The sequence below is a fragment of the Urocampus carinirostris genome, chromosome 1 (genome assembly GCF_059441175.1).
Source record: "Urocampus carinirostris isolate Australia breed hairy pipefish chromosome 1, RoL_Ucar_1.0, whole genome shotgun sequence".
In the NCBI taxonomy this organism is placed as follows: Eukaryota; Metazoa; Chordata; class Actinopteri; order Syngnathiformes; family Syngnathidae; genus Urocampus; species Urocampus carinirostris.
Window position 1 is genome coordinate 70,762,525 of NC_142349.1, and position 25,853 is coordinate 70,788,377.

The window sequence follows — 25,853 nt, forward strand, 5'->3', positions numbered from 1 at the left end:
TATTGAAATGAATATAATATTTTGTACAAAATACTCGACTAAATCATTTTACTTATTTTATGAGGTTTCTTTGCTTATTTTGACCTTACTGAACATATCGAGAGAAAACGTGGCAGACATGTTTAAGAAATAGGAAATAAACAAACTAATGGTAAGGAACATGATAACAAAAGACAAAAGTCATGATGCTGATCATTGGATATTGCATATTAATAATTTCTAAATGTAATTGAAATTGTGTTCATTTCTGTGTTGGCCTTTACTGTCACAGTTGTTCACTGCCGAACTCGTTAGCGTGTTGCACCCAAAGCGTCCAGGACCCGGAACTACTTAAACGGTGTTTGTTTGTTGAATCTGAATCCCAAAAAGGGATTTTAATGAATGTCACACCATCGTGTCTAAAATTATGGTGATTTTTACATTATTTCACTCATTCTATGTGTTCGTTACTTAAATTATATTTCAGAACAGTGACTCGACCGTTCTTTTTCGGGTTATTATTTAAGTATTTTTCCCTCCTCTCACCTTAACATTTTTGCGAAGTTAAACTCCTTTTGAATCATTCAAATTCCGAGACAATGCTATTCCGTAACTGTGACGTCACAGCAATGACACGTCCTCTATTTCATCGTCTCGCTCTTCTAAAACTTTACTGAATATTTTCAGAATCTCCTTTTTTTTGTAGTTTATTCGGATTTAGGAGCCCATGTCATCGAAGAAATTTCATCTGAGGATTCTTCAGCCACGTCTCCATTGACCGAGGCAGGCAGGATGTCAGATGCTGGAACTGGTAACCAGTCATGCCTGATTGAAGCAGAGGACACATTCGCCTTCCTAGTAAGATATTTAAATTTCAATATTTGACATTTTCAATTTAAAATCTTTATCATTTCCAACTGTATATCATACTAGACTATTGCTCCCCTTACTAATAACTGCAAACCTCTTTATTAAGCGATAACAAACCCTTCAACTCAAGTGGCACCTATTTACTCACAGCAAGACTGATTATTTATAAGAAAAAACAAGCTAATTGGTGTAAATTGTTGGGAATTAAATATTATAATGTACCGTTTACCAAATTGTTCGAATTAGTTATCTGACTCCATTAACCAAACACAACCTACATTTCTTGATGGAAAAGATGAACAAGAGACCATTTCCACACGGGGGCAGAGTTAATGTCTTTAACAATTTAACTAAGTGTACTCCAGTGTTCTCGTTTGCCCGCGTCCCGGCATCCGAGACACATCATTTTTGCTGGGGACGCATAGTCTCAAATCAACGTGCGTCCCTGGGACGCAACTTTTTTGCCACAAAATTGTCATTATTACCCTATTACTCTTTTTTAACAAAAATTTACTGTACTCCAAACTTTTCTTCAGGCAGATCCGCCATTGTTGTTTTGGTCTCGCGGTTCGAGTTCGGTTCGTCTGCACGCCGATCTCGGCCAACGAGATCTCGTTGTGGAGTGAAAGGGAGTCCGTCTTTTTTTAGAGAACCGGCTTTTTTGGCTCCACTCATTAAAAAGAGCCGGCTCTCAAACGGCTCACTTGCTTTGATGGTTGATATTACGAATTATGTTGTATAAAGAAGTTAAGAAAAAAAGGAAGTAAACAAAAAAGACAGGTTTGTGGTTATCCCTTTAATTGGTTTATTACCAACAATAATTTGATGCAGAAAATGAATTAATAAGTTGATGAATAAAACTGAATGAATATATAGATTTATAGTATATATTTGTCGCCGATTTACAATTTCAACCTCGATAACACTAAATTTTGGGGACCCATAGATCTCTGTTGGGACCCATAGATTTTTGAGCACGCGAGTCCATGGGACCCATCACTTTTCACAGGTAAAATGAACACTGGTACTCCATCGAAAATGGCCGAATTAGTCGAATTAGTGTCGTTGGAGTCTCTGGGAAGCCTTTTCTGAAGTCTTCCAGCCTTTTCCTCTCGGCCCACGCCTCTCCCCAAGATGGTGTGCCGGCCCCTCCCATGGGCGTGCCAATGATGCCCTCTGGGCTCCACCATCTCGGAGAAGAGCGTCCCGGTGTCTGTGGTTCCTCAAAACAATGGAGAGCGTTTATCAAAACGATGCCTGCCGTCCTCCGTCATCAGGGCCCCTCCGCGTCTGGATGCGCTGATTATCTTATCATCCCCACATCAGCTCCCGGTACTCCTGTAAACCACATTTCCTACCAGGCCAGGGTGCCCTGAACTTTCACTGCTTATTGAACTTAAGCCTACTCGGTGAAAATCTTCATTGCACTCAATAAATGTAACTTGTATTCAATCGTATGAAATCTTTTATAGTCAAATGTATAAAATCCTTCAAAACTAATCGATTTTATTTACCCCAAAAAAAAAACAATTGTTTTGGCATCTGTCTTCGTTCAGTGCAAGATTTTGCAGATTTAATCTGCTCTACGAATGGTTTTACTCTGTAACAGACACTATCAATATCTAGTCACCAGGGTTGGGTAGGGTTACTTTAACTGGATTACTTTCAATTACTTTTGGATTACTCCAATACCAAAAATGCTAATAAAAGACAAAATAAATTAAATATGAATAAAATGATGACTCCCGACACGTGGTAAGCTTTCTCTCCTGGCTTTGATCTCTTTGATTACCGGGGAAACTAACATAAATTGTTTTGAGGAAACACAGACACCGGGACGCTCTTCTCAGAGATGGTGGGGCCCAGGGGGCTTCATTGGCATGCCCATGGGAGGGGCCGTCACACCATCTTGCGGAGAGGCATGGGATGAGAGGAAAAAGGCTGGAGGACTTCAGAAAAGGCTTCCCAGAGTGTGTAATTTTGTAATTGTAATCCTGTGCAGTCCTTTGAGACATTTTTGTGATTAAGGGCTATATAAATAAATTTGACTTGACAGAAACAGAAGGAAAATCAATCCAAACATCATTTTTGCCGTTCCATGTATTCCGTTACTCCCCAAGCCTGCACAAAATTTTGTGATTTTATTCACATTTAGTTTATTTTGTCTTTTATTAGCATATTTGGTATTGGAGTAATCTAAAAGTAATTGAAAGTAATCCAGTTAAAGTAACCCTACCCTACCTTGGTAGCGGACACTATCAATATATAGTCGCATTGCACGTATTTTATCGTTATTTTTGCATGTAGGAATTGTACTTACTCTTTGACCATCTTTGTTGACAGGCTTGTGTCTTTCACGCCTTGGAAGAATGGCTTGGGCTTGGTCAAGTTGAGGATTACCTGAGCTTTTTAGAATATGTCTTATGGGTCTTCACCCCTTTGGCAATTGTCTTTATCCTGCCCTTCCTCATCGTCATACTGCTTTACCTCTCCATACTATTTCTCCATGTCTATAAGGTACACAAAAATGTTCTTTGAAAATATATCTGAACATGTTTCTGACTCTGATAATTGGAGTTTTGTGAAAAAATATATTTTCAGAACCAGTGTTCCCTCTAAGCTGCGCGCGTGCGCACTGCTCGCACATTCTCAGCGCACAAGAAAATCTAGCCAGCGCACAAAAATCAGGGCTCAAAATTACTAATTAAGAAGCGACTTAAGTCAAAGTTACAGTGCATGAAGGTAAAAATACACGGGTTCCCCTGACGTTGTGTCCTAAATGCCGTATTTTGAAGTCGGGTCGAAGTAGAACTAAGTTGAGTAAAGTTAGTAGAGTTTGTCAAGAACCGGCTTTTTCGGCTCGGCTCACTAAAAGGAACCGGCTCTTTCGGGTCCTAAACGGCTCTTTAGCTTGTCTTTGCTTCTTTAATCCCAACATGACCAAATATTATGTAAAATGATGCACAAAATGACCTAAAGAAAGGGGAGAATAGAACAAAAAAGAAAAAAAATACCAAAATAACAAAAGTAGTGAATAGCTGAGAAAAAAAGAAACAAAAGGAAGAGAAAAAAAGAAGGAAACATTTAGAAAAAAAGCCAGGAAAAAAAGAAAAGAAAGAAATGTAAGAAAAAGTAAATAGAGAACAAAAAGAAAAAAGTAACAGCTCTAAAAAAAATAAATACAATGAGATTTTTTTAAAGGAATTTAAAAAAAAGTAGAAAAAAAACACAGAAAAAAGGAGAAAAAGTTTGTGTTGCATTCAAATAATTTCCAATTATATGAAGTGAATCTTGTTGCCAACATTGTACTTCCACTAAAAAATGTGATTAAGTACAGTTCTGTATCTTACAACCGACTAAATAAGCCCCCAAAAATGTTAATATTATGCGACAAAATATATCAGGAAATAAAGAAGAAGAGTTGTAAGAACGAACGAGGTTTGTAGGCCGTACAACCTTTGCAATAGTACACGAGTCAATTCATTCAAAAGAGGAAAATCATTTTGCATTGCCGGAAACTCCGCAAAATGTAACTAGATGTCAAGTTTTGGACATGTTTGTTAATGACTTAGTTGCCACACTTGGGATTGCTGGTGCTCACTGTTGTTTCAAGCGTTGCTCACCAACTTTGTGTGAACGCTCAGACCCGTAAGGAAAATTAGAGGGAACATTGGTCAGAACTCTCGCATGTATTGGTCATCTGTTTAACTAAACCAAAAATGAAACAAAAACCTTCATCCTGTAACAGAGGAAGAACCAGTTGCGAGAGGCATACAGCAACAACCTTTGGGATGGAGCCAGAAACACACTGGCCACATTATGGGATGGACATGGCGCTATATGGCACGGTAAGATTAAATTAATTAGACTTTGCAAAGTACCGTATTTTCCGCACTATAAGGCGTACCTAAAAGCCTTTATTTTTTTCAAAAGCTGACCATGCGCCTTATAATACAGTGCGCCTTATTTATGGATCAATATTAATTCGCAGTCTTGCAACTAACTTGCAGCCGCCGACTAGATTTCCCCCCGATTGCCAAGTAGTCCCAATGTATGCTGGGATTCATTTACCGGCGTTTCATTGGCTAACCAATGTGTCAATCATCATTTCAATCGATCACTTTTGGCTAAAGTTATTCGGAGGTAAAGGGGGCGTATACTTTTTATCATTTACAGGCTGGCATTGGTTTAAACGGCAAAACAAAGGCTGCAATTGGCCGAAAAAGATCTGTCAATCATCAGTTGAATCGATCACTATTGGCTAAAGTTATTCGGAGGTAAAGGGGCGGATACTTTTTATCATTTACAGGATGGCATTGGTTTAAACGGCAAAACAAAGGCTGCAATTGGCCGAAAAAGATGAATGCGAATCACACGTTGGGTGCACTACGGCATAGATAAAACAATTTTTACTATTCTGTATTGTATTTGTAAATATTTTACTCTCCTGGATTTACTACACTCACGGATATAAGTCAAGTCAAGTCAAGTCATTTTTATTTGTATAGCCCTAAATCACGAAGAGTCTCAAAAGAGGACCATGGTTGCACATTATTATTGAACACAACGACCTCAGTGAGCTACTCCGGCTATATATTTTCCCTGTATCTTGTTTCAGACTGAACTCGATGTTTCTGTGATAAGCGGTGCAGATATTGGATGGAATGGAGTGTCTTTTTTTAAATTAAACTCAATTCCAAGTGTTTATTGTCATATGCATAGTAAAGTTGCGAGCGAAAAAGAAAATAGAAACTAAAGAATGGTTGACATTTCTTGAATCCCAAGACTTTAACCTTCCGAATGATATTTGGAACGATGCATTTGAGTGACATCGTACGGACACCGCATCCGCACGTGTTCTCGACACGTATTTGCGTCTTTGCAAGCTTTGGGAATGTTAAGGGGGTAATCAGTTTGACTGAATCATCTGACTGTTTTGTCCACGTTCCCATTGTAGCGCCTTATAATCCGGTGCGTCTTATGTATGTCAAATATAGGACCAAAAACTATTTTTTCGGGGTGCGCCCTATAACCCGGTGCGCCTTATAGTGTGGAAAATACGGTACCTATTAATCCCCCTTTGCATCAAATTTACTTTTTATTCTACCTAAGATTTTTATGAAGAGGGTGAAAAAATATGAATCCTCCACAAAGAATAAAGTACAGTAGAGGAGTAAGGGACAAAAACCTGTTTTCACCAAGTCAGGTCAGGAGCACCCTAGCTTCTGCATAGGCACACCCCCTCAACGTTACTAACCAGAATAAGGCCATTGTGGGAGGATAAAAATAATAGAATGTGTGTGTTGTGTTATTGATAGTAAATTCCTCATGAGGGCGCTGCTTGACAAGGAAAAGCTCAGAGGCACACAAGAGGTTGTTAGATAGATAGATAGATAGATAGATAGATAGATAGATACAGATATACATAGATAGATAGATAGATACTTTATTCATCCCCGAAGGGAAATTCACACTTCCAGCAGTATCCTTGTATTAAAAAATGAAATAATAATAAAATAAAATATATAGAATACAAAAATACCCAATATAACGTGTTGATATAGAGTATACCAGCTCAGTAGCCTAGATGGTAAGGCGCCCGCTTTGAGACTGGGAGGTCGGTGGTTCGCGCCCCGGCCGAGTCATTCCTAAGACTTAAAAAGTGGTCGGCGGCGCCCTCTGTTGGCTGCGGCTGCATCGGCTCGCTACAACGGGTCAGGTGCAATCGACATTTCGTTCTGTGTACATTGTTACACAGAATGACAATACAAGGAAATTATTATTATTATTATTATTATTTAAATAGTGCTCCATAAAATACACACTGTAATAAAAATAGGGTAATATGCAAATGTGGGGGTGGGGTTTAATGTGGGCTTTTTCAGCAAAGACGAGCTAGAATAAACGATAGTGAAGCACCTTAAACTTCTGGAGCATGCTTATTTTTGCTAGTTACACATTACAGTTTATTGTTGTAACCCAGGGGTCGGGAATCTATGGCTTGCGAGTCATATACAGTAAGACCTCGGTTATCGCGGTTAATGGGGACCAAAACCACCCGCGATAAGTGAAAATCTGCGAAGTAGCGACGACCCTTCAAAAAGAAAAAAAAGAAGAATTTTTTTTTTTTGTTTTTTTGTTTTTTTTAAATTATTATTTTTTAGACATGGTTAATGGGGACTAAAATCACCCGCTAAAAGTGAAAATCTGCAAAGTAGCGATGCACCTTAAAAAATAAATAATTTTTTTTTTAATTTTTTTCCAAAATTATTATTTTTTACACCCGGTTAATGGGGAGCAAAACCACCTGCAAAAAGTGAAAATCTGTGAAGTAGCGACGACCCTTCAAAAAGAAAAAAAAGAAGAAAAAAAAGATTTATTTATTTATTTATTTTTTTTAATTATTATTTTTTAGACACGGTTAATGGGGACCAAAATCATCCGCTAAAAGTGAAAATCTGCGAAGTAGCGACGCACCTTCAAAAAAAAAATAAAAAATCTCATCTCATCTCATTATCTGCACCGCTTATCCTTATTAGGGTGACCTCGGGGATTAGATCCTGGTTTTGGTAAAAGCAACCAAAGGCAACAATGAATAAGTATTGGTTCAGTCCAGTATATATAGGGGACTTTTTTAATTACAGTTTAGAGTAAAGGTGTCACACCGACTTACTCCTTTTAGCAGTAGGTTGCAAAAGAAAACAACCTTTAAATGGAAATTCATTAAATTATGCATGTTCAATGTTGAGATACTTTCTGATGAAAAACCACTGATCAAGCTGTAAATAAATCCAAACGCCAGCAAACCACTCAGAGCAATTTGATTGGGTGAGCGGTAGAGGCGGGTTGATCTCTGCACACATCGCAAGGCACTCCCTTCTCTCTCTTGCACAGTGCAGTCTGCGCAGAAGGCAAATACAACGACATCCTTTTTGTTTTCAATTTTTTGGTGACATTTTTACAAAAGAACTTTGCTTGCACCTTGATTTGAAACCATTGAATAAGATGAAAATGACAGTAAAAAGAGCCTGAACACTCCTAAGTAACTGTGGGAGGGAGACAAATTTGAAGTGGTATATTTTTGTTGATAAGGGACACAGGCTCTGGCATTACTATTTTTCATAGATAAGATCAAATCATCTAATGACACACATTGAAATACAATGTACTGAAGAATTACCTTTAGTCTGGAGAGGGGGTTTGGTTGTTGTGTTGAAATATATGGTGTTGCTCTTTCCCCCCAAAAAATATTTTAATATGTTTGCTTTTATGGTTCTTTGGGTCAAAAAAGGTTCCCGACCCCTGTTGTAACCAATTCCAATGTTACTGTTTTGAAATGTGAATTAAAAGATGGAAAACAAAAATAAAATGAATGAATGATATTCATACATGTTATTTCACAACAAACACAGCTCGAAGTGATAAGTAGGAAGTACTTTTCAAATTCTTAGAGGAATTGTCCCCTTGCCTTTTCCAAAAAAGTGAAATGGGAAGGAGAAAGATAAACAAGATGAAGAAGGGTATGTAAAAGGGGAAGTAATGGGACTGAGACTTTATCTCAAACTGTTCATTTCACATTCTTTCGTTTCCCGATCAAACAATGTCCTTATATTCTGTATACAGTGGAACCTCGGTTCTCGACCATAATCCGTTCCAGAACCTTGTTGGAATACCAATTTGTTCGATCACCGAAATCATTTTTCCCCATTAAAAATAATGTAAATCGTTTTAATCCGTTCCAACACCCTGAATGTTCACCTTAAATGTTTAACGTAAACATAAAGCTAACCCAGGCTAATCGTACGTTCGCGTTATCGTAATCTTCCGTACGAAATATTACGCTAACATGAACGTGTAAAAATAAAAAAAAAAGATAAAGAAAATAATTATGCATAGGATTACTTACCTTTGTGGTGGTCAGCAGAAGGCGCAGGTGGACGGTGGGGAGAGGATCAGACACTCGCACACCTCCTTCATATTTTGCTATTATTTCTTTCTTAAATGCAATAGTTGTACACACTACTTTTCTTTTTTCACCTGTAGCAACTTTGCCGCTTGCACTGACTTTCTTCGGAGGCGTAATAAGGGGCTAAAACACCCGTACGCCTCTCAGCATCGCACCCAATCGTACGCACTCACGCATTACCGGCGTTCGAACTCCGATTTTTTGACCGAACAGCGAAGCAAGAATTTCTCGAAATTTTTGGTCGGACTCCGATTTGTTCGAACTGAGAGGCGTTCGAAAACCGAGGTTCCACTGTATGTGTCTTCTATTCGTGACTGTTAGTTTTAATTATTGAATTGAAGTCAGATTTTTTTTTTCCATGGTGAAAATGACCAAAGATCATTCAGGTCCTAAATGTATTTTGAATATCACAAAATAAGTGTCCATTGGTAGAAATCTAGGGACACTGTGTGTGGTCAAAACAATCTGTTAATAGTCAAGTCAAGTCATTTTTATTTGTATAGCCCTAAATCACGAAGAGTCTCAAAGGGCTTCACAGATTATTAAACTATATTACACAGACTATTTTTCAGCCGACGAGAAGAGTAGGTTATTCATATGCTACGGAGTAGAAGTGAGTTTTAAGTTAAGATTTAAACATTTCCACTGAGGTTGCAGATCGGATCTCAGGGGGAAGAGCATTCCACAGCACCGGTGCCCGGATGGAGAACGCTCTCGAACCAGCAGAACACTTCTTTGCTCTTGGGATCACCAGAAGACCGGCACTCTCAGATCGTAGGCTTCGGACCGGGACGTAGGGGCAAATCAGATCTGAAAGATAAGAGGGAGCAAGTCCATGTATGATTTTGTATAATACTAAGAGAACCTTGAAATCACATCTAAGGCTAACTGGGAGCCAATGCAGGTTAGCCATAATCGGTGTTATGTGATCGGACTTTTTTGTCCTAGTTAAAAGTCTCGCTGCGGCATTTTGTACCAGCTGAAGAGACTTGATTCTAGACTTCGGGAGACCAGAGAGTAGTGCATTACAGTAATCGAGACGGGAGGTAACAAACGCATGAATTATAATTTCCAGTATTGAACAGATTTTAGCAATGCTACGAAGATGGAAGAAAGCGGTTCTAGTAATTTTCTTTACATGCGTTTCAAAGGATAGATCAGGGTCAAATATGACACCTAAATTTTTAAGTGAGTCACTCTGTGTGATGTGACATTTGTCAATGTTCACAGCAGTTTTTGAGAATAAGTCACGGCATTTAGATGGACCAATGACTAACATTTTGGTCTTTCAGAGTTAAGACGCTAGAAATTGAGTGACATCCACTCTTTTATCTCAATGAGGCAGGCCTCCAAATTCTTTATTAACTTTTGCCTTATGTCATTTTCTCCACGCCAGGCTACGAGATCCACGGGATGGACAAGATACCGGACAAAGGGCCAGCACTGATAGTGTACTATCACGGAGCCATTCCCATAGATTACTACTACTTCTTAGCCAATGTCATTATCCAGAAGGGTCGAACCTGCCATTCAGTAGCTGACCATTTCCTATTTAAAATTCCCGGTATGTGCCCTTTCTGTTATATACAGCATTGTTTTTCCACCAGTGTGATAATCCACGGCTTTTGAGGTTGTAGGGGCACCACTTCCTTTGGTGTGTCTTGGGCAATTACAGCCTGGTGGCGCCCATCACTCTCTAGGCCGTTTTTAGGGGGGGGGGGGGGGGTCCTAGGGGTTTGCTTCCCCACATATAACAGGTTTCCATGGTTAGCAGTAGCAGGATAAGCCTCCTGATCTGATACGGCACCCTTTATCATCCGGTTGCCGTTGTTTTTCGGTGTGCAGCTTCATTTCATTCTTCAGAGATGAGTCGGACTTCCGCATTGATAGATAGATAGATAGATACTTTATTCATCCCCGTAGGGAAATTCACACTTCCAGCAGTCTACCCCGTTGTTTATTAACAGATTAACATGATGCCTTAGGGGTGCTTGTAGCGGAGTGGATGACGTCACGCCAGTCCAAAAGTTCGACATCCCTGCGGCAGATGGAAATCTTTTCTTTGTGAAAATCCAGGGATACACCACCTCGTGTTAGCAAGTCCGCCTCCTCTCCGATTCCCCCCGGCTTTCGTGTCTCTGTATAGCGGGCGTTGAAGCCGGATAGCTCCGGGTAGTTCCGGGTGGCTACACGTTAGCGTCCGGAATGCTAAACGTGAGCCACGTTTCCGCAAAACACAGCAACTGCGCCCCCTGTGCGCTTCGATGTTTTCCACCAGCACTCGATGATCTTATTTGGTCATGAGTTCGCATTTACCATGATTACGGATGGTACCGAAGACTTATAACGCCGCTAGCCGCTTCGCTAGCTCCGGCTCTTCTTCCACGATAGGCCCCTTCATCACGCCGGCACGAGAATTCTTCAGGGCAAGGAGTTGAAATTCCTTGAATACATGCATTTTTGTGCGCTAAAACCCATGTCCCATAGGATAGAAGTAATTCATAGTGTAGTTGTCAAAACGGGATGAAAAAACACCGAAGATAGGAGCAGACAATAAAAGAATAGGGCAGCTGCTGGAAAAGGCAGCCGCTCGTGGCAGCGCCGTGTTACTTTACCGATACTAGATTTTAGAAGAGTAAATTTAAGTTCACTAAATCCATAGAGTCAGATGTCCCTATTCAAACGTGCTTTGCCTTTAAAAGATAACTCGATGACATCATGATTGCAGAGAAAATATTGGAACTATCGTTGAAGCAGTTTGTTATGCAGTTTTAGCAACACAAGTGTTTTGCCCAATTTATCCAATTTATAGTTGAGTTTATGACTTATCATGTTTTTGGGGGGAAACTTACCAATTGCTATTTTATCTATCTACCTCGGTCATATCCCTCAAGAGGGGTGACCGACAGCAAAACAAATAAAAACAATAACAAAGAAAATAAAAAAGGGAAAAAAACATGGCAAAAAACCCTCACAACTATGGCCAACCCAAATGCCCAAACACCCAAACAAGTTAGGCACCTCGGCATCTAAGTCGGTCATGCTTTCGTCCCTCCAGATGAAATGGGACACAAGAAAGCGGACATGTCACTCTGGTAAGGGTGACACAACACACTCTTGTTCAACAGCAGGGCCTGACAGCTTTCACTGGTTTACCCCTGCGGCATCATACAGGTGCCCTGCCCATCCCTTGGAACGGGTCCAAACATCCCACTATCCTTTTACAACACCTCTCCACTCATTCATATCACCAACAATTGCAAAGACCTAATTTATTCTTTCTTAATAGTACTGCTTTGTGTTGGTTGTCGTTCACTCAACTATAGTGTCTAACTGGTATGCAATTAAATGGTTGTAGTTCTGATACCACTACGTTGTCTTTAGCACATACTTGTGGACGTCTGTGAAAGCCTTAGTAATTTGCCCCGACGGATCACCACCTTATCGTGGTGGGGCACTTTGTGCGTCTCAATGACCCCTAGAGCTATGTCGGCGGGAGTCTCGTACTCCTGGCAGGGTTACCCAAGCCGAACAGGTCGAAGGGTAGAGTCCAGACTAAGAGTGATCCCAAAAGCTGGTGGCGGCACGCTTTGAGGCGGTTTCCCACAGACCTGGATTCCGGCAGCCGCCTGCAGTTGTGGGAAGATGCCGGTCGTCTAGGGTCTCCCTTGCCACTGGATCCATCTTCTCTACAATCAACATAGTGGCGTTGGGGAAAGCGCACCCCTTACGCCACTTTAAAAACCATCATTGCGCAGGTATCTTCTTTTACCTGAGTCCCCGACCACAAAAGTCTGGCGGCGATGGAGTAACCAGTGACGGGAGCAGGTTTGAATGAGCTGGAAGCTCTTAGCTGGACCTCTGCACGTCAGCGGCACAGGGCAAGGGTCGTTAGCAGCTGGGATTGAGTGGCAGCTGTTTCCGGCAGACCCCTGTGCGTCTGAGCAGCACTATTTAGTGGCCGCACTGCTCACCCCAATTGGGGAAAGGCCTAGAAAAGGTGGCCTAAAGATTGCCCACTCAGCACAGTACCCGGACAGGAAACCGCGCCTGTCGGGACATTCCACTATGCGGTCGAAAAACAATAGCATTTAGAATTGCAGCATGGAACATAAGGACACTCCTGGATACCAGTCTGGACAGACCACAGCGCAGAACAGCACTCATTGCCAACGAGCTGAAGCGATATAATGTGGATGTGGCAGCGCTCAGCGAGACCAGACTCCTTGAGGAAGGCTCACTCAATGAAGAGGGGGAGGGTTATACATTCTTTTGGAAGGGATACCCCATGGGCGGACACCATCTTCACGGAGTTGGTTTTGCAATTAAGAACACCCTACTGCTGAAGCTCACAGAGTCACCAGTGGGTGTCAGTGAAAGACTAATGACTCTTGGCATCCCACTTGCAAAATGCAGACATGTCACATTAGTTAGTGCCTATGCACCAACACTGCCATCGAATGATGAAGAGAAGGATCGCTTCTACCAGGCACTCGATGACATCCTCAGTCACATCCCGAGGAATGACAAAATCATGCTGCTTGGTGATTTCAATGCAAGAGTCGGAAAGAACTTGCAAAACTGGGATGGTGTGATTGGTGCCCATGGCATTGGAAAAGTTAATTCCAATGGCATGAGACTTCTTAGTCTGTGCGCGGAACATAACCTTACCATCACAAACACCATCTTCCAACAAAAGAATAAATATAAGGCATCCTGGATGCATCCCAGGTCCAAACACTGGCATCTGATTGACTACGCGATCGTGAGGAGGGCTGACCTGAAGGACGTGCTAATTACAAGAGCTATGCGTGGGGCAGACTGTTGGACCGACCACCGCATGATTCTGACAAAGGTCAGAATGCATGTCCGGCCCCTAGCACGTCATGGTGGTTCAAAGAGGAAGACACTCAACTGTGCCAAACTCTCCAGTAGCGACACCCTTGACAACTTCCGTTGCTCTCTAGCTGAGAGGCTGGCAAACATTGAGCAGCTGGTCATGTCAGAGGCTGGGATGGATGAGAAGTGGACCTATATATCTACCACCCTCTTTGACACTGCAGCCCAAACCGTTGGTTTTAAAACTAAAAAACACCAGGACTGGTTTGACCAGAATGCCGGAGAGATCTCAACCCTCCTGGACAGAATGCACAAGGCACACAGAGCCACCCTGAACAACCCACAATCTCAATTCCATAAAAAGCTATGGCAAGCCCTTTGTTCCGAGGCCCAGAGAACTCTCAGAAAACTGCAAAATGAGTGGTGGATCTCAAAAGCCAATGAAATCCAGTCTCACGCTGATAGAAGCGATATGCACAGTTTCTATGATGCAGTAAAAACCATCTATGGCCCCAGACACTGCTCACTGGCACCTGTTAGATCTGCTGATGGAACATCTCTAATCAAGGATCAGGCTATGATAGTGGAGCGGTGGGCTGAGCATTTCAACACCCTGCTCAACCAGCCCACCCCAGTGGACCCAACTGTCCTTTCAGAGCTCCCTGAACATCCTACATTGCCAGACCTCGACCTCCCGCCAACTTTCAATGAAATCCTGCATGCAGTCAAAACCCTGAAAAACAATAAATCCCCTGGACCTGACAACATCCCAGCTGAACTTCTCAAGGTAGGAGGCTACCTCTGTACACGGACACTGTTTCAATATATTTCAGAGGTGTGGAGACGAGAGTGTGTCCCGCAACTGTGGAAAGATGCGAACATTGTGACCATCTTTAAGAATAAAGGAGATAAATCCATCTGCTCCAACAGTAGGGGTATCTCTTTGCTGGCCACTGCTGGAAAGGTCCTTGCCAAGGTCATGCTCCGCAGACTCATCTCCAAAATATCGGAACGCGTCATCCCAGAGTCACAGTGTGGTTTTCGAAAGGACAGGGGAACAGTCGACATGATCTTTGTGACACGTCAGCTCCAAGAGAAATGCCGGGAGCAGCACAAGGACTTGTTCATCGCCTTTGTCGATCTTTCAAAGGCATTTGACACAGTGAACAGGGACCTACTGTGGCAAGTCCTGAAGAGATTTGGGTGTCCACCCAAGTTTCTCACCATTCTTGCACAGTTCCATTCAGGGATGACGGCCAGAGTGGTAGTTGGAAGACACAGCTCAGAGCCCTTTGGCGTCGAAACTGGAGTGAGGCAAGGCTGTGTGCTGGCTCCAGTTCTCTTCAACATCTTCCTCGTCTGTGTTACAACACTGCTACGTAGAAGGATGGAGGAGCAGGCTGGAGTTACCATCAACTTCAGGGCTGATGGTAACCTGTTTAACATCAGGAGGCTACAGGCAACTACCAAACTGACTTCAGAGACCATCATTGAGCTACAGTATGCTGATGACTGTGCCCTGGTTGCCCATACACCGGAGGCTCTGCAAAACATTCTCTCGGCAGCTGTAACTGCATACACCAGAATGGGACTGACGATCAACACCCAGAAGACAGAGGTACTCTGTCAGTCCAGTGCTGACCTCTTACCAAACCCAATAACCCTCACAGCAGCAGGGCAACACCTGCTCATGGTGCCCACCTTCAAATATCTGGGGAGCATAGTGTCTGACACCTGCTCATTGGATGATGAGATCCAGAGCCGCCTCAAGCAAGCATCAGCATCTTTCGGTCGACTAAGGATAAGGGTCTTTCAAAACAACAACCTTAGACTCCACACCAAAATGCTGGTCTACAGAGCTGTATGTATCACGACATTACTGTATGGATGCGAGGCATGGACTATCTACAGCCGCCATCTGAAGAGCCTCGAGACCTTCCATGTAAGATGTCTTCAGAAGATCCTTGGCATCACATGGAGGGACAGAGTGCCGCACACAGAGGTGTTGGAGAGGGCAGGCAGCTGCAGCATGGAATCCATTATGGCCCAACGCCAACTTAGGTGGCTGGGGCATGTTGTTCGAATGCCCAGCCACAGACTGCCACGCCGTATCCTCTATGGTCAGTTACATCTAGGCCAACGCAGTGCTGGTGGGCAGAAGAAGCGGTTCAAAGACCAAATGAAGAACATCCTGAAGAGATGTCGGATAAACCCCTCCTCACTGGAGGAACTTGCTTCCTGCCGAGACCTCTGGCGCTCCCACTGCTCACATGGAGTGGATTACATGGAGGAACAGCGCATGCAACACCGTGCAGCAAAGCGTGCAAAGAGACATGCTCGCCAGGCCACCCCTGCTCCCCCCAGCACCCCCTTCACATGCTCTGTCTGTAACCGCATCTGTGGATCCAGGATCGGACTCTTCAAACATCAGCAGACTCACAATTAAAAGAAGATGGTCATCATCGTATCGATGGACAACCCCAAGCAAGCAAGCAAGCAATTTGCCCATTTCATAATCACATAGGTCTATAAATCATCTGAGTGCTATTTTTTGATTCATTTAAAAATTTTCAGTTTATATGTTACTTATACCAGTGTCTGAAACTCGTGACAAAAAGTTACCGGATACCAGGCCAGGCAACTCTGAAAAGTTGCCTGCCGCGGCATAAAGTTGCCTGCCCCATTTTTCACAACTTGAAACACAATAAGACGACTCATCGCAAAAATAAACAAAAAAAATAAACAATTGTTGCAAAGTAGTAAGGATTGATAATCAGAATATATAACCGAACAAAACTTTAAAATTAAGTACATTATAAATCTACGTATAACGTTCATTGCATGTATATGAGATTGATATCAACGTTGTGAAACATTGTATGCAACAAGATTAGACATGGCACTCCAGGGTAAACATGTAAGACTTTAAAGAGAAAAAAAAGAAAGGACTATCAGGATAAGTAGGCAAAAATGTATATAGATAGATACATAGTTTATTAATCCCCGTAGGGAAATTCACACTTACAGCAGTATCCTTGTGTTGATGATGAACAGATTAAAAGGATGGCCTCGAAGTGCTGTGTTGTAGTTTAGCAACAGCGGAGTGGATGACGTCACACGCTAGGCCAAAAGCTCGACGTCCCTGCAGCAGATGGAATTCTTTGTGCCCAGGGTTACACCACCTCGTGTTCACGTAGATAGCGAGTCCACCTCCTCTCCGCTTCCCGCAGGCTTTTGTGTCTATGTCTGCCCTAACAGCGCTGAAGCCGGGTAGCTCCACGTTAGCGTCCGGGATGCTAGACGTGAGCCAAGTTTCTGTAAAACATAGCAAACTGCACTCCCTGTACGCTTTGATGTTTTGCACCAGCACAGCCAGTTTGTCGGTCTTATTCGGTAGAGTTCACATTTCCCATGATTACGGACGATACCGAAGGCTTATATAGCCGCTAGCCGCTTAGCTTTCACCTTAGCTTCGGCTCTGCAGCCACAGTAGGGCCCCCTCATCACGCCGGCGCGAGATTTCTTCTGGGCAGGGTGTTGATTCCTGGAATAAACGCATTTTTGTGTGTTAAAACCCATAACGATAGGATAGAAAGCAATCCAAAATGTAGTTGCCAAACAGGACGAAAACATTGAATATAGAAGCAGACAATTAAAACAATAAATCACAAAAAGAGCGAAATAACACAGAGCTGCTAGAAAACTGGACTAAGTGATACTGTACATTCTATTTAGCAGGAACATGGATGGCATCCTTATTTTTCTCCTTGTCGTTGAAATGATTTCCCCATATTTGCTCCGTCCAGGGTTCAAATTATTACTGGAGGTGTTCAGCGTGATGCATGGTCCCCAGGAGGAGTGCGTGCAGGCACTGAAGAACGGCCACCTATTGGGGATTTCACCAGGAGGCGTGCGGGAGGCTTTATTCAGTGACGAGATGTATCCACTTCTTTGGGGCAAACGCAAAGGCTTTGCCCAGGTTGCCATTGACTCTAAAGTGGTACGTCATTTTTCTAAAATCCTGTAAAGGCAGAAGTCTCAAACAATGTTCCCTCTAATTTTCCACGGGTCTGAGCGTTCACACAAAGTCGGTGAGCATTGCTTGAAACAACAGTGAGCAACAGCAATCCCAAGTGTGGAAACTAAGTCATTATCAAACATGTCCAAAACTTGACATCTCGTTACATTTCCGGCAATGCAAAATTATTCTTCACTTTTGAATGAGTTGACTAATGTATTATTGCATTAAAGGTTGTACAACTTACAAACGTCATTTTTTTTTTACAACAATTTTCACAAAATTTCCATTTCTTTTTTTTTCCTGGTACCTTTTGTAGCATAATACTAACATTTTTGGGGGCTTATTTAGTCGGTTGCACGATACACAACTGTATTTAATCACATTTTTTAGTGGAAGTACAATGTTGGCAACAATATTGACTTGGTATAGTTGGAAATTATTTGAATGCAACACAAACTTTTTCTTCTTTTTCCCTGTTTTTTTTCTTTTTTTTAAATTCCTTTAAAAAAATCTCATTTTTTTCCTAGCTGTTACTTTTTTCTTTTGTTCTCTATTTACTTTTTTCCTTTGTTTCTTTATTTTCTGGCTTTTCCTTCTTTTTTCTCTTCCTTTTGTTTCTTTTTTTCCTCAGCTTTTCACTACTTTTTCATTTTGGTATTTTTTTTCTTTTTTGTTCTATTCCCCCTTCCTTTAAGTCATTTTTTGCATCATTTTACATAATATTTGGTCATGTAGGGTTGAAAGAAGCAAAAACAACCTGAAGAGCCGTATAGGACCCAAAAGAGCCGATTCCTTTTAGTGAGTCGAGCCGAAAAAGCCGGTTCTCGAAAAACTCTACTGACTTTACTCAACTTCGTTCTACTTCGACCTTGACTTCAAAATACCGCATTTAGGACACAACGTCAGGGGAACCTGTGTATTTTTACCTTCATGCACTGTAACTTTGACTTAATTCGCCTCTTAATTAGCAATTTTGAGCCCTGATTTTTGTGAGCTGGCTAGATTTTCTTGTGCGTGGAAAAGCTCTGGGCAGTGCGCAATTGCGCACACTAGCAGCTTAGAGGGAACATTGGTCTCAAACTTCTTGACTCGGTGGGCCGACAGAGCTCAGGTCTCAGTGAGGTTGGATCACATCTTTATGAGGAAAACCCCTATAAAAATACCATTGTTCTCAATCTATCTATCTATGTATACATCAATGACTTGTTATGCCTTATGCAGCTACAGATGTCAATACAACACATTTATGCTCACATAGTTTATTAAATATTATATTATTATATTATATATATATATATATATATATATATATATATATATAAAATATGAAATAATAAAACACACAAATAGTACATGCATGTTGGCTATTGCCGTAAAAAGCTGTAAATGATCAATTCTCAACTAAGCTTCCTCCAACCACAGTGTATCACACTTTGTCTTTCAGGCCATAATTCCAATGTTTACCCAAAATGTCCGGGAAGGCTTCAGATCTTTGGGAACGCTGCGTAAGTGCTGGTTAAACTCAGTTTTTTCGATTTTGAACCAAAATACTTTTTCCAAGTCTGTTCACCAGATGATATTTTGCCAAGTGCTTTCATTGGACTCTAATGTTGTTTCATGAACACGGGTATGAATAAAGTATCTATCTATCTATCTATCTATCTATCTATCTATCTATCTATCTATCTATCTATCTATCTATATATATCTATCTATCTATTTGATGTATATATCTGATGTATCTATCTGATGTATCTATCTGTTGTATCTATTTATCTCTATCCATCTGTTTCCATCTATCTGTATCTATCTATCTGATGTAATTATCTATCTGATGTATCTATCTACATCTATCTATCTGATGTATCTATCTACATCTATCTATCTTATGTATCTATCTACATCTATCTATCTGATGTATCTATCTGTATCTATCTATATCTATCTATCTGTTGTATCTATTTATCTCTATCTATCTATCCATCTGTTTCCATCTATCTGTATCTATCTATCTGATGTATCTATCTACATCTATCTATCTGATGTATCTATCTATCTGATGTATCTATCTACATCTATCTATCTGATGTATCTATCTACATCTATCTATCTGATGTATCTATCTACATCTATCTATCTGATGTATCTATCTACATCTATCTATCTGATGTATCTATCTACATCTATCTATCTGATGTATCTATCTATATCTATCTATCTGTATCTTATCTATCTGTATCTATCTATCTGTATCTTATCTATCTGTATCTATCTATCCATCTGTTTCCATCTATCTGTATCTATCTATCTGATGTATCTATCTACATCTATCTATCTGATGTATCTATCTACATCTATCTATCTGATGTATCTATCTACATCTATCTATCTGATGTATCTATCTACATCTATCTATCTGATGTATCTATCTACATCTATCTATCTGTATCTTATCTATCTGTATCTATCTATATCTATCTGTTGTATCTATTTATCTCTATCTATCTATCCATCTGTTTCCATCTATCTGTATCTATCTATCTGATGTATCTATCTACATCTATCTATCTGATGTATCTATCTACATCTATCCATCTGATGTATCTATCTATCTGATGTATCTATCTACATCTATCTATCTGTATCTTATCTATCTGTATCTATCTATATCTATCTATCTGATGTATCTACATCTATCTATCTGTATCTCATCTATCTGTATCTATCTATATCTAACTATCTGATGTATCTATCTATCCGATGTATCCATCTATATCTATCTATCTATATTTATCCATCCGATGTATCTATCTATATCTATATATATATACATGATGTATCTAGCTATATCTATCTATCTGATGTATATATCTATATCTATCTATCTAGATCTATCCATCTGATGTATGTATCTATATGTATCTATCTATATCTACCTATCAATATCTATCTATCCTATGTATCTATCCATATTTATCTATCTGATTTATCTATCTATCTGATGTTTGTATCGGATTTATCGATGTTGGTGGATATTCATATCATTGCCACAGATTAATGATGTGATTATTTCTGTCTCTGTTTCCAGGATTTTTCCGTTGGATGTATGAGAAATTTCGTCTTCCTATAGCTCCTGTTTATGGGGGATTCCCAGTGAAGTTCCGGACTTTCATCGGCGATCCGATTCCCTACGATCCGGATATATCTGCGTTAGAGCTAGCAGAAAAAGTATGCACACAACACATTGTGTGAAACGTCTAACCAGATGAAAAGTACTATGTTGGGATGTGGGGTGGCGGCAGGAGTACAAGTGAGCACTTAGAGTGCAGTAGATAGATAGATAGATACTTTATTCATACCCGTAGGGAAATTCACACTTCCAGCAGTCTACCCCGTTGTTTATTAACAGATTAACATGATGCCCTAGGGGTGCTTGTAGCGGAGTGGATGACATCACGCTAGTCCAAAAGTTCGACATCCCTGCGGAAGATGGAAATCTTTTCTTTGTGAAAATCCAGGGATACACCACCTCGTGTTAGCAAGTCCGCCTCCTCTCCGATTCCCCCCGGCTTTCGTGTCTCTGTATAGCGGCGTTGAAGCCGGATAGCTCCGGGTGGCTACACGTTAGCATCCGGAATGCTAAACGTGAGCCACGTTTCTGCAAAACACAGCAACTGCGCTCCCCGCGCGCTTCGATGTTTTCCACCAGCACTCGATGATCTTATTTGGTCGTGAGTTCGCATTTACCATGATTACGGATGGTACCGAAGACTTATAACGCCGCTAGCCGCTTAGCTAGCTCCGGCTCTTCTTCCACGATAGGCCCCTTCATCACGCCGGCACGAGAATTCTTCAGGGCAAGGAGTTGATTCCTTGAATAAACGCATTTTTGTGCGCTAAAACCCATGTCCATAGGATAGAAGTAATCCATAGTGTAGTTGTCAAAACAGGAAGAAAAACACCGAAGATAGGAGCAGACAATAAAACAATAGGGCAGTTGCTGGAAAAGGCAGCCGCTCGTGGCAGCGCTGCTTTGATGAGTAGGGTAGGACACAAAGAAGCAAAGCGAGAAATAAAGAGAAAATGATCAAAATTTGGACTAATTTTATTATATTAATGGTTCAAAGTTGTCCTTGTACCTGGATTGTTAAGAACATAGCTTTTGCACAATATATTATTGTATTTAACAGTGGCACCCTGTGGCATTTTTGCTTTGGGTGTAGAAAATAAAAATCCAAATGTCCTGGAGAAATCATGCAAATACACATTAGACTTTGTTTGATCGATAGATAGATATTCATCCCCGTAGGGAAATTCAAACTTCCGGCAGTATCCTTGTGTTGAGAAATAAAATAATAAAATAAAAGCTATAGAAAACAAAAATACCCAACGTTTTTGATATAGATTATTTAAATAGTGCTACGGAAAATACACACTAATAAAAATATGCAATGTGGGCGTGGGGTTTGATGTGGGCTTTTACTCCCCCGGGTGGAGTTAAAGAGCCTCATGGCGTGAGGAAGAAATGATCTCTTAACTCGTAAAGCGGAGTTTGTGTGTATGATTTATCCCTGTACTGAAAGTTCACAATGCTTTGCGGCATCAAATATCCCGAATGAGGGAAATCGGATCGTTTTATACTATAGTACATTCATATGTATATAATAATAATAATAATAATAATTTCCTTGTATTGTCATTCTGTGTAACAATGTACACAGAACGAAATGTCGATTGCACCTGACCCGTTGTAGCGAGCCAATGCAGCCGCAGCCAACAGAGGCCGCCGCCGACCACTTTTTAAGTCTTAGGAATGACTCGGCCGGGGCGCGAACCACCATGTTATACTCCGTGGAATTTCCCTTAATATGCGTGCTTATGGGACAGTTTTATCCCGAAAATCAAGGGAAATACTGTGCAATATTTCAAATTTGATGAAGGGTTTTAGGCAGTCGTCAACTATCATAATAATTGTTTCATTGTTCAGTAACTTTACATCTAATAGACATTCTCGGCAATGCATCTACAATTGTATCCCTCTATGAAAATACTCTGTTAGTTCATTCATCTCCTTTTCTTTGGAAAAGAAATACAGTATTTATTAGTGTATAACGCACACTCCTGAATTAGTGAAAATAGGTATAACATTTTAGTTGACTTTTTAAAATTAATTTAATTCATTTAAATTATATATAAACTAAACTAAACTGCTGCTACATCTGTTGGTTTTGTTTGACTTTTTTGCACTACTGGCAGTTCTTTATAGCTAGCCACTCCTTGCACATCTGTTTCTCTGCACTATTGTACTTACAGTGTTATTGTTACAGTGTTATTGTTACTGTTTACCTGACTTGTTTACCTGACTGTCCATTTTGCACATCTGGTTAGCTGCTCCTCTTGCACTCTTTGCACTACTGTAAAATACTATACATAGCCATACTTATTTAGTATATTATTAGTACTCAATACTCCAACTCAATACAACATTTTATTTATATCTGTACATTCAAGGAAACTGTGCGGGTCAGATGTATCGACATTTCGTTCTGTATACACGTGTACTAGAATGACAATAAAGTAGATCTGAATCTGAAAATATTTTTAAAATAAAAATCTGTTATTTTTGTTCCGAAATCCATTGTAATTGACAAATGTTGCGGTGATGATTCAAATGATTTATCGACAAAGTAAACTATGAACACAATGACAATGTATTTATTTAATGTCCTTCATGATTCATCATAAGAAACACCGAAAAGTTGTTTCCCTCGTGCTTTTTTGTATATTTCAGAACAAATTTATGTTTTAGCCATTCTTAACATTCGTCTCTGGTACCATGACAAGATATAGTCGGTTATGAGATATAACTGAATACCTTTTTTGTATGTCATCTTTATCCCTGGTGGTCCAATAGTTTGGATTCATCACTCTCACCCCCCGAGACCCAGGTTCGATTCCCATTGCATCCAATGTTTTGCGAATGGGGTCGGATATATATCTTGACTGACCAATCATTGCTCAAATATAAATAAAACCTCGTGTATAACGATCACCCAAACCGAATTATTTTTAAAAAACTAATGCACGTTATACACAGCTAATGTAAATATGGTACTAGACAATGTTTCAAACCAAAACGAGTCAATTAGTTAATGAATCAGAATTCTGTCTTTTTCCCTGCAGGTGAAGCAGTCTGTCCAGTACTTAATCGACAAGCACCAGCAGATCCCAGGGAATGTTCTGAGAGCACTTCTCGAGAGGTTTCACACCAAACACAAAGTGAAATAACATCAACGCAGGCCAAACTGTCTTTGAAATGATCCGAACAATAACATAACATAGACAGACTGACAAACAGGACTGCAAAACAGCATTGGTCTCCAGAAAGAGGTCATCAAGGCAGGAAACTAGAAGTTTGGATTCAGCACGTTATTTGGGAAGGAATCCTTAAAGTTTACTCGGCCAACTTACACACTTCAAAATGCTGCTGCAAGCATGTTTTAAAGTCATGTTCTATGTGCTCCTAGGGCAGTGCTTCTCAATTATTTTTTGTCACGCCTCCCTCGGAAGAAGAAATCCTCTTGCGCCCCCCCATGATGGATTTTTATTTAAGTGATCGCATATTGGTGGGGACCAAAGACAGGTTGCTCCATATTGTTGGTAACACATCACCTTCGTCCATGCCAAATTTACTCCTTTTGGCACATTTTATTTAATTTATTTGGCTTCATGCTGTACGCTGCCGACATTTTTAACATAGCAAGCGTACATTTGCTCATCCCCCTAAAACACAGGTGTCAAACAGGCGGCCCGCGGGCCAGATCAGGCCCGCTAAGGGATTGAATCCAGCCCACGAGACAACACTCAGAGAAGCGCAAGAGAAAAACAAGCTGCAGGTTGAAATATGTCAACTTGATGTTGCCAAAGCCAGGTGCTTCTCGCAAAGACGCTGTACTTGTATTTCCCTCGCTTTCTCTCTCTGTCTCTCTCTCTTTCTCTCTTTGTGTCTTTTTAACTTCTTTTGCTCTAACTTCATTTTTTTTCCTTTTCTCTCTTTTCTCTTTCACTCTTCCTACCCTTTGCGCTTTTTCTCTTTTCTCTCCTTCTGTCTTTCTATTTCTCTTTGGAGTTCTTTCTTCCTCTCACTTTCTTTCCCCCTCTCTCACGACTTCTCTTTTTATCTCTTTTGTTTCTCACGCTCTCTCCCTCCCTCTCTTTCTGTGTCCTGCTCTCTCTCTTCTTTTCCTACCCTCTTTCTTTTTTTTCTTTATTTCTCTTTTTCTTGCTCTTCAATCTACTAGTCCGGCCCCCGACAGAATGTTTGTTCTATCGTGTGGCCCCCGAGTTCAAATGAGTTTGACAGCCCTGCCCTAAAAGGTCGCACTGGAGTGCTACGGGAGGAAACTTTTGTTGGATTCTTTACCCGTCTCTATTGGCTGTGTCTCCGCATTCGTGTTGAATATTGTTTTTCTCGAGGGCGAGCTACACTTCGTGTCTTAACTTCATACCTCCAAAAAATTCAGATATGCTCAACATAGAAGGAATCAACATTTCGTGGGTGGGGTTAAAGAGCCTCATGGCATGAGAAAGAAATTATCCCCTCAGTCTGTCCGTGGGCTATTTGATTTTTTTTCACATTAGCTGTTGGGGAAAATCTATAAATACATTATTCGATTTGATAACTGTTTCTGTGATTTTACATTATTTTGAAATTACTTTCTATTTAAAGATTTTCAACTTGTTGCTGAAGAAAATAGGATCTTTTGACAGCGCTAATATTCGGGGAGAGGGTATTTTCATTTTACACGTCAAATGCTATTTTTAGAAAAAAATCATCAGTCTGTTTTTACACCGCATATATTTTATAGCTCATTATTTTTTAACACCCGTTTTTCTCACTTTATTTTTAAAGGTGCGTTTGCTTAGAACATGATCATGTAGAAGTGAGAATATGAGGAAATTCATGAAGAATTCTGCTGTCTCTATTACAAGCTCTTATTTCTAGCAAGTCTATTTTAGAGCTGGTCAAAACATAACTCAAAAAGTAATCAGTTCAGAAATAAATAGATGATTTTTGAGGTTTAACACCGACTTTAGATTTAAATGTGCAAAAGAAATAATAAAATAAACATAATTTCTTGTAAAATAAACGTTTGCGTTGGGTCTTTTGCTACAAGC

The 25,853-nt window shown here is 40.5% G+C and overlaps 1 protein-coding gene across 2 annotated transcripts; it reads left to right on the forward strand.

The window, feature by feature from the left end:
* Positions 1-278: 278 nt before the first annotated feature.
* On the forward strand, positions 279-25,853 carry tmem68 (transmembrane protein 68). Of its 2 annotated transcripts, XM_088320363.1 has the most exons (9): positions 279-409; positions 686-837; positions 3,193-3,366; positions 4,598-4,697; positions 10,212-10,379; positions 17,461-17,654; positions 19,120-19,180; positions 20,764-20,903; positions 23,859-25,853. In XM_088320363.1, the coding sequence occupies exons 2-9, from the start codon at positions 772-774 to the stop codon at positions 23,961-23,963; spliced, it is 1,008 nt and encodes a 335-aa protein (XP_088176489.1). In that variant the 5' UTR covers positions 279-409; positions 686-771; the 3' UTR covers positions 23,964-25,853. The 2 variants fall into 2 exon arrangements, with proteins under 2 accessions (XP_088176489.1, XP_088176488.1); XM_088320362.1 differs by having other exon boundaries at positions 349-837.

Bases quoted from the DNA above. Each gene is read 5' to 3' on its own strand.
- tmem68 (XM_088320363.1), top strand. From the start codon at position 772: ATGTCAGATGCTGGAACTGGTAACCAGTCATGCCTGATTGAAGCAGAG. The intron at 3,367-4,597 runs GTACACAAAAAT...ATCCTGTAACAG, and splicing joins TATTTCTCCATGTCTATAAG to AGGAAGAACCAGTTGCGAGA. The intron at 4,698-10,211 runs GTAAGATTAAAT...TCTCCACGCCAG, and splicing joins ACATGGCGCTATATGGCACG to GCTACGAGATCCACGGGATG.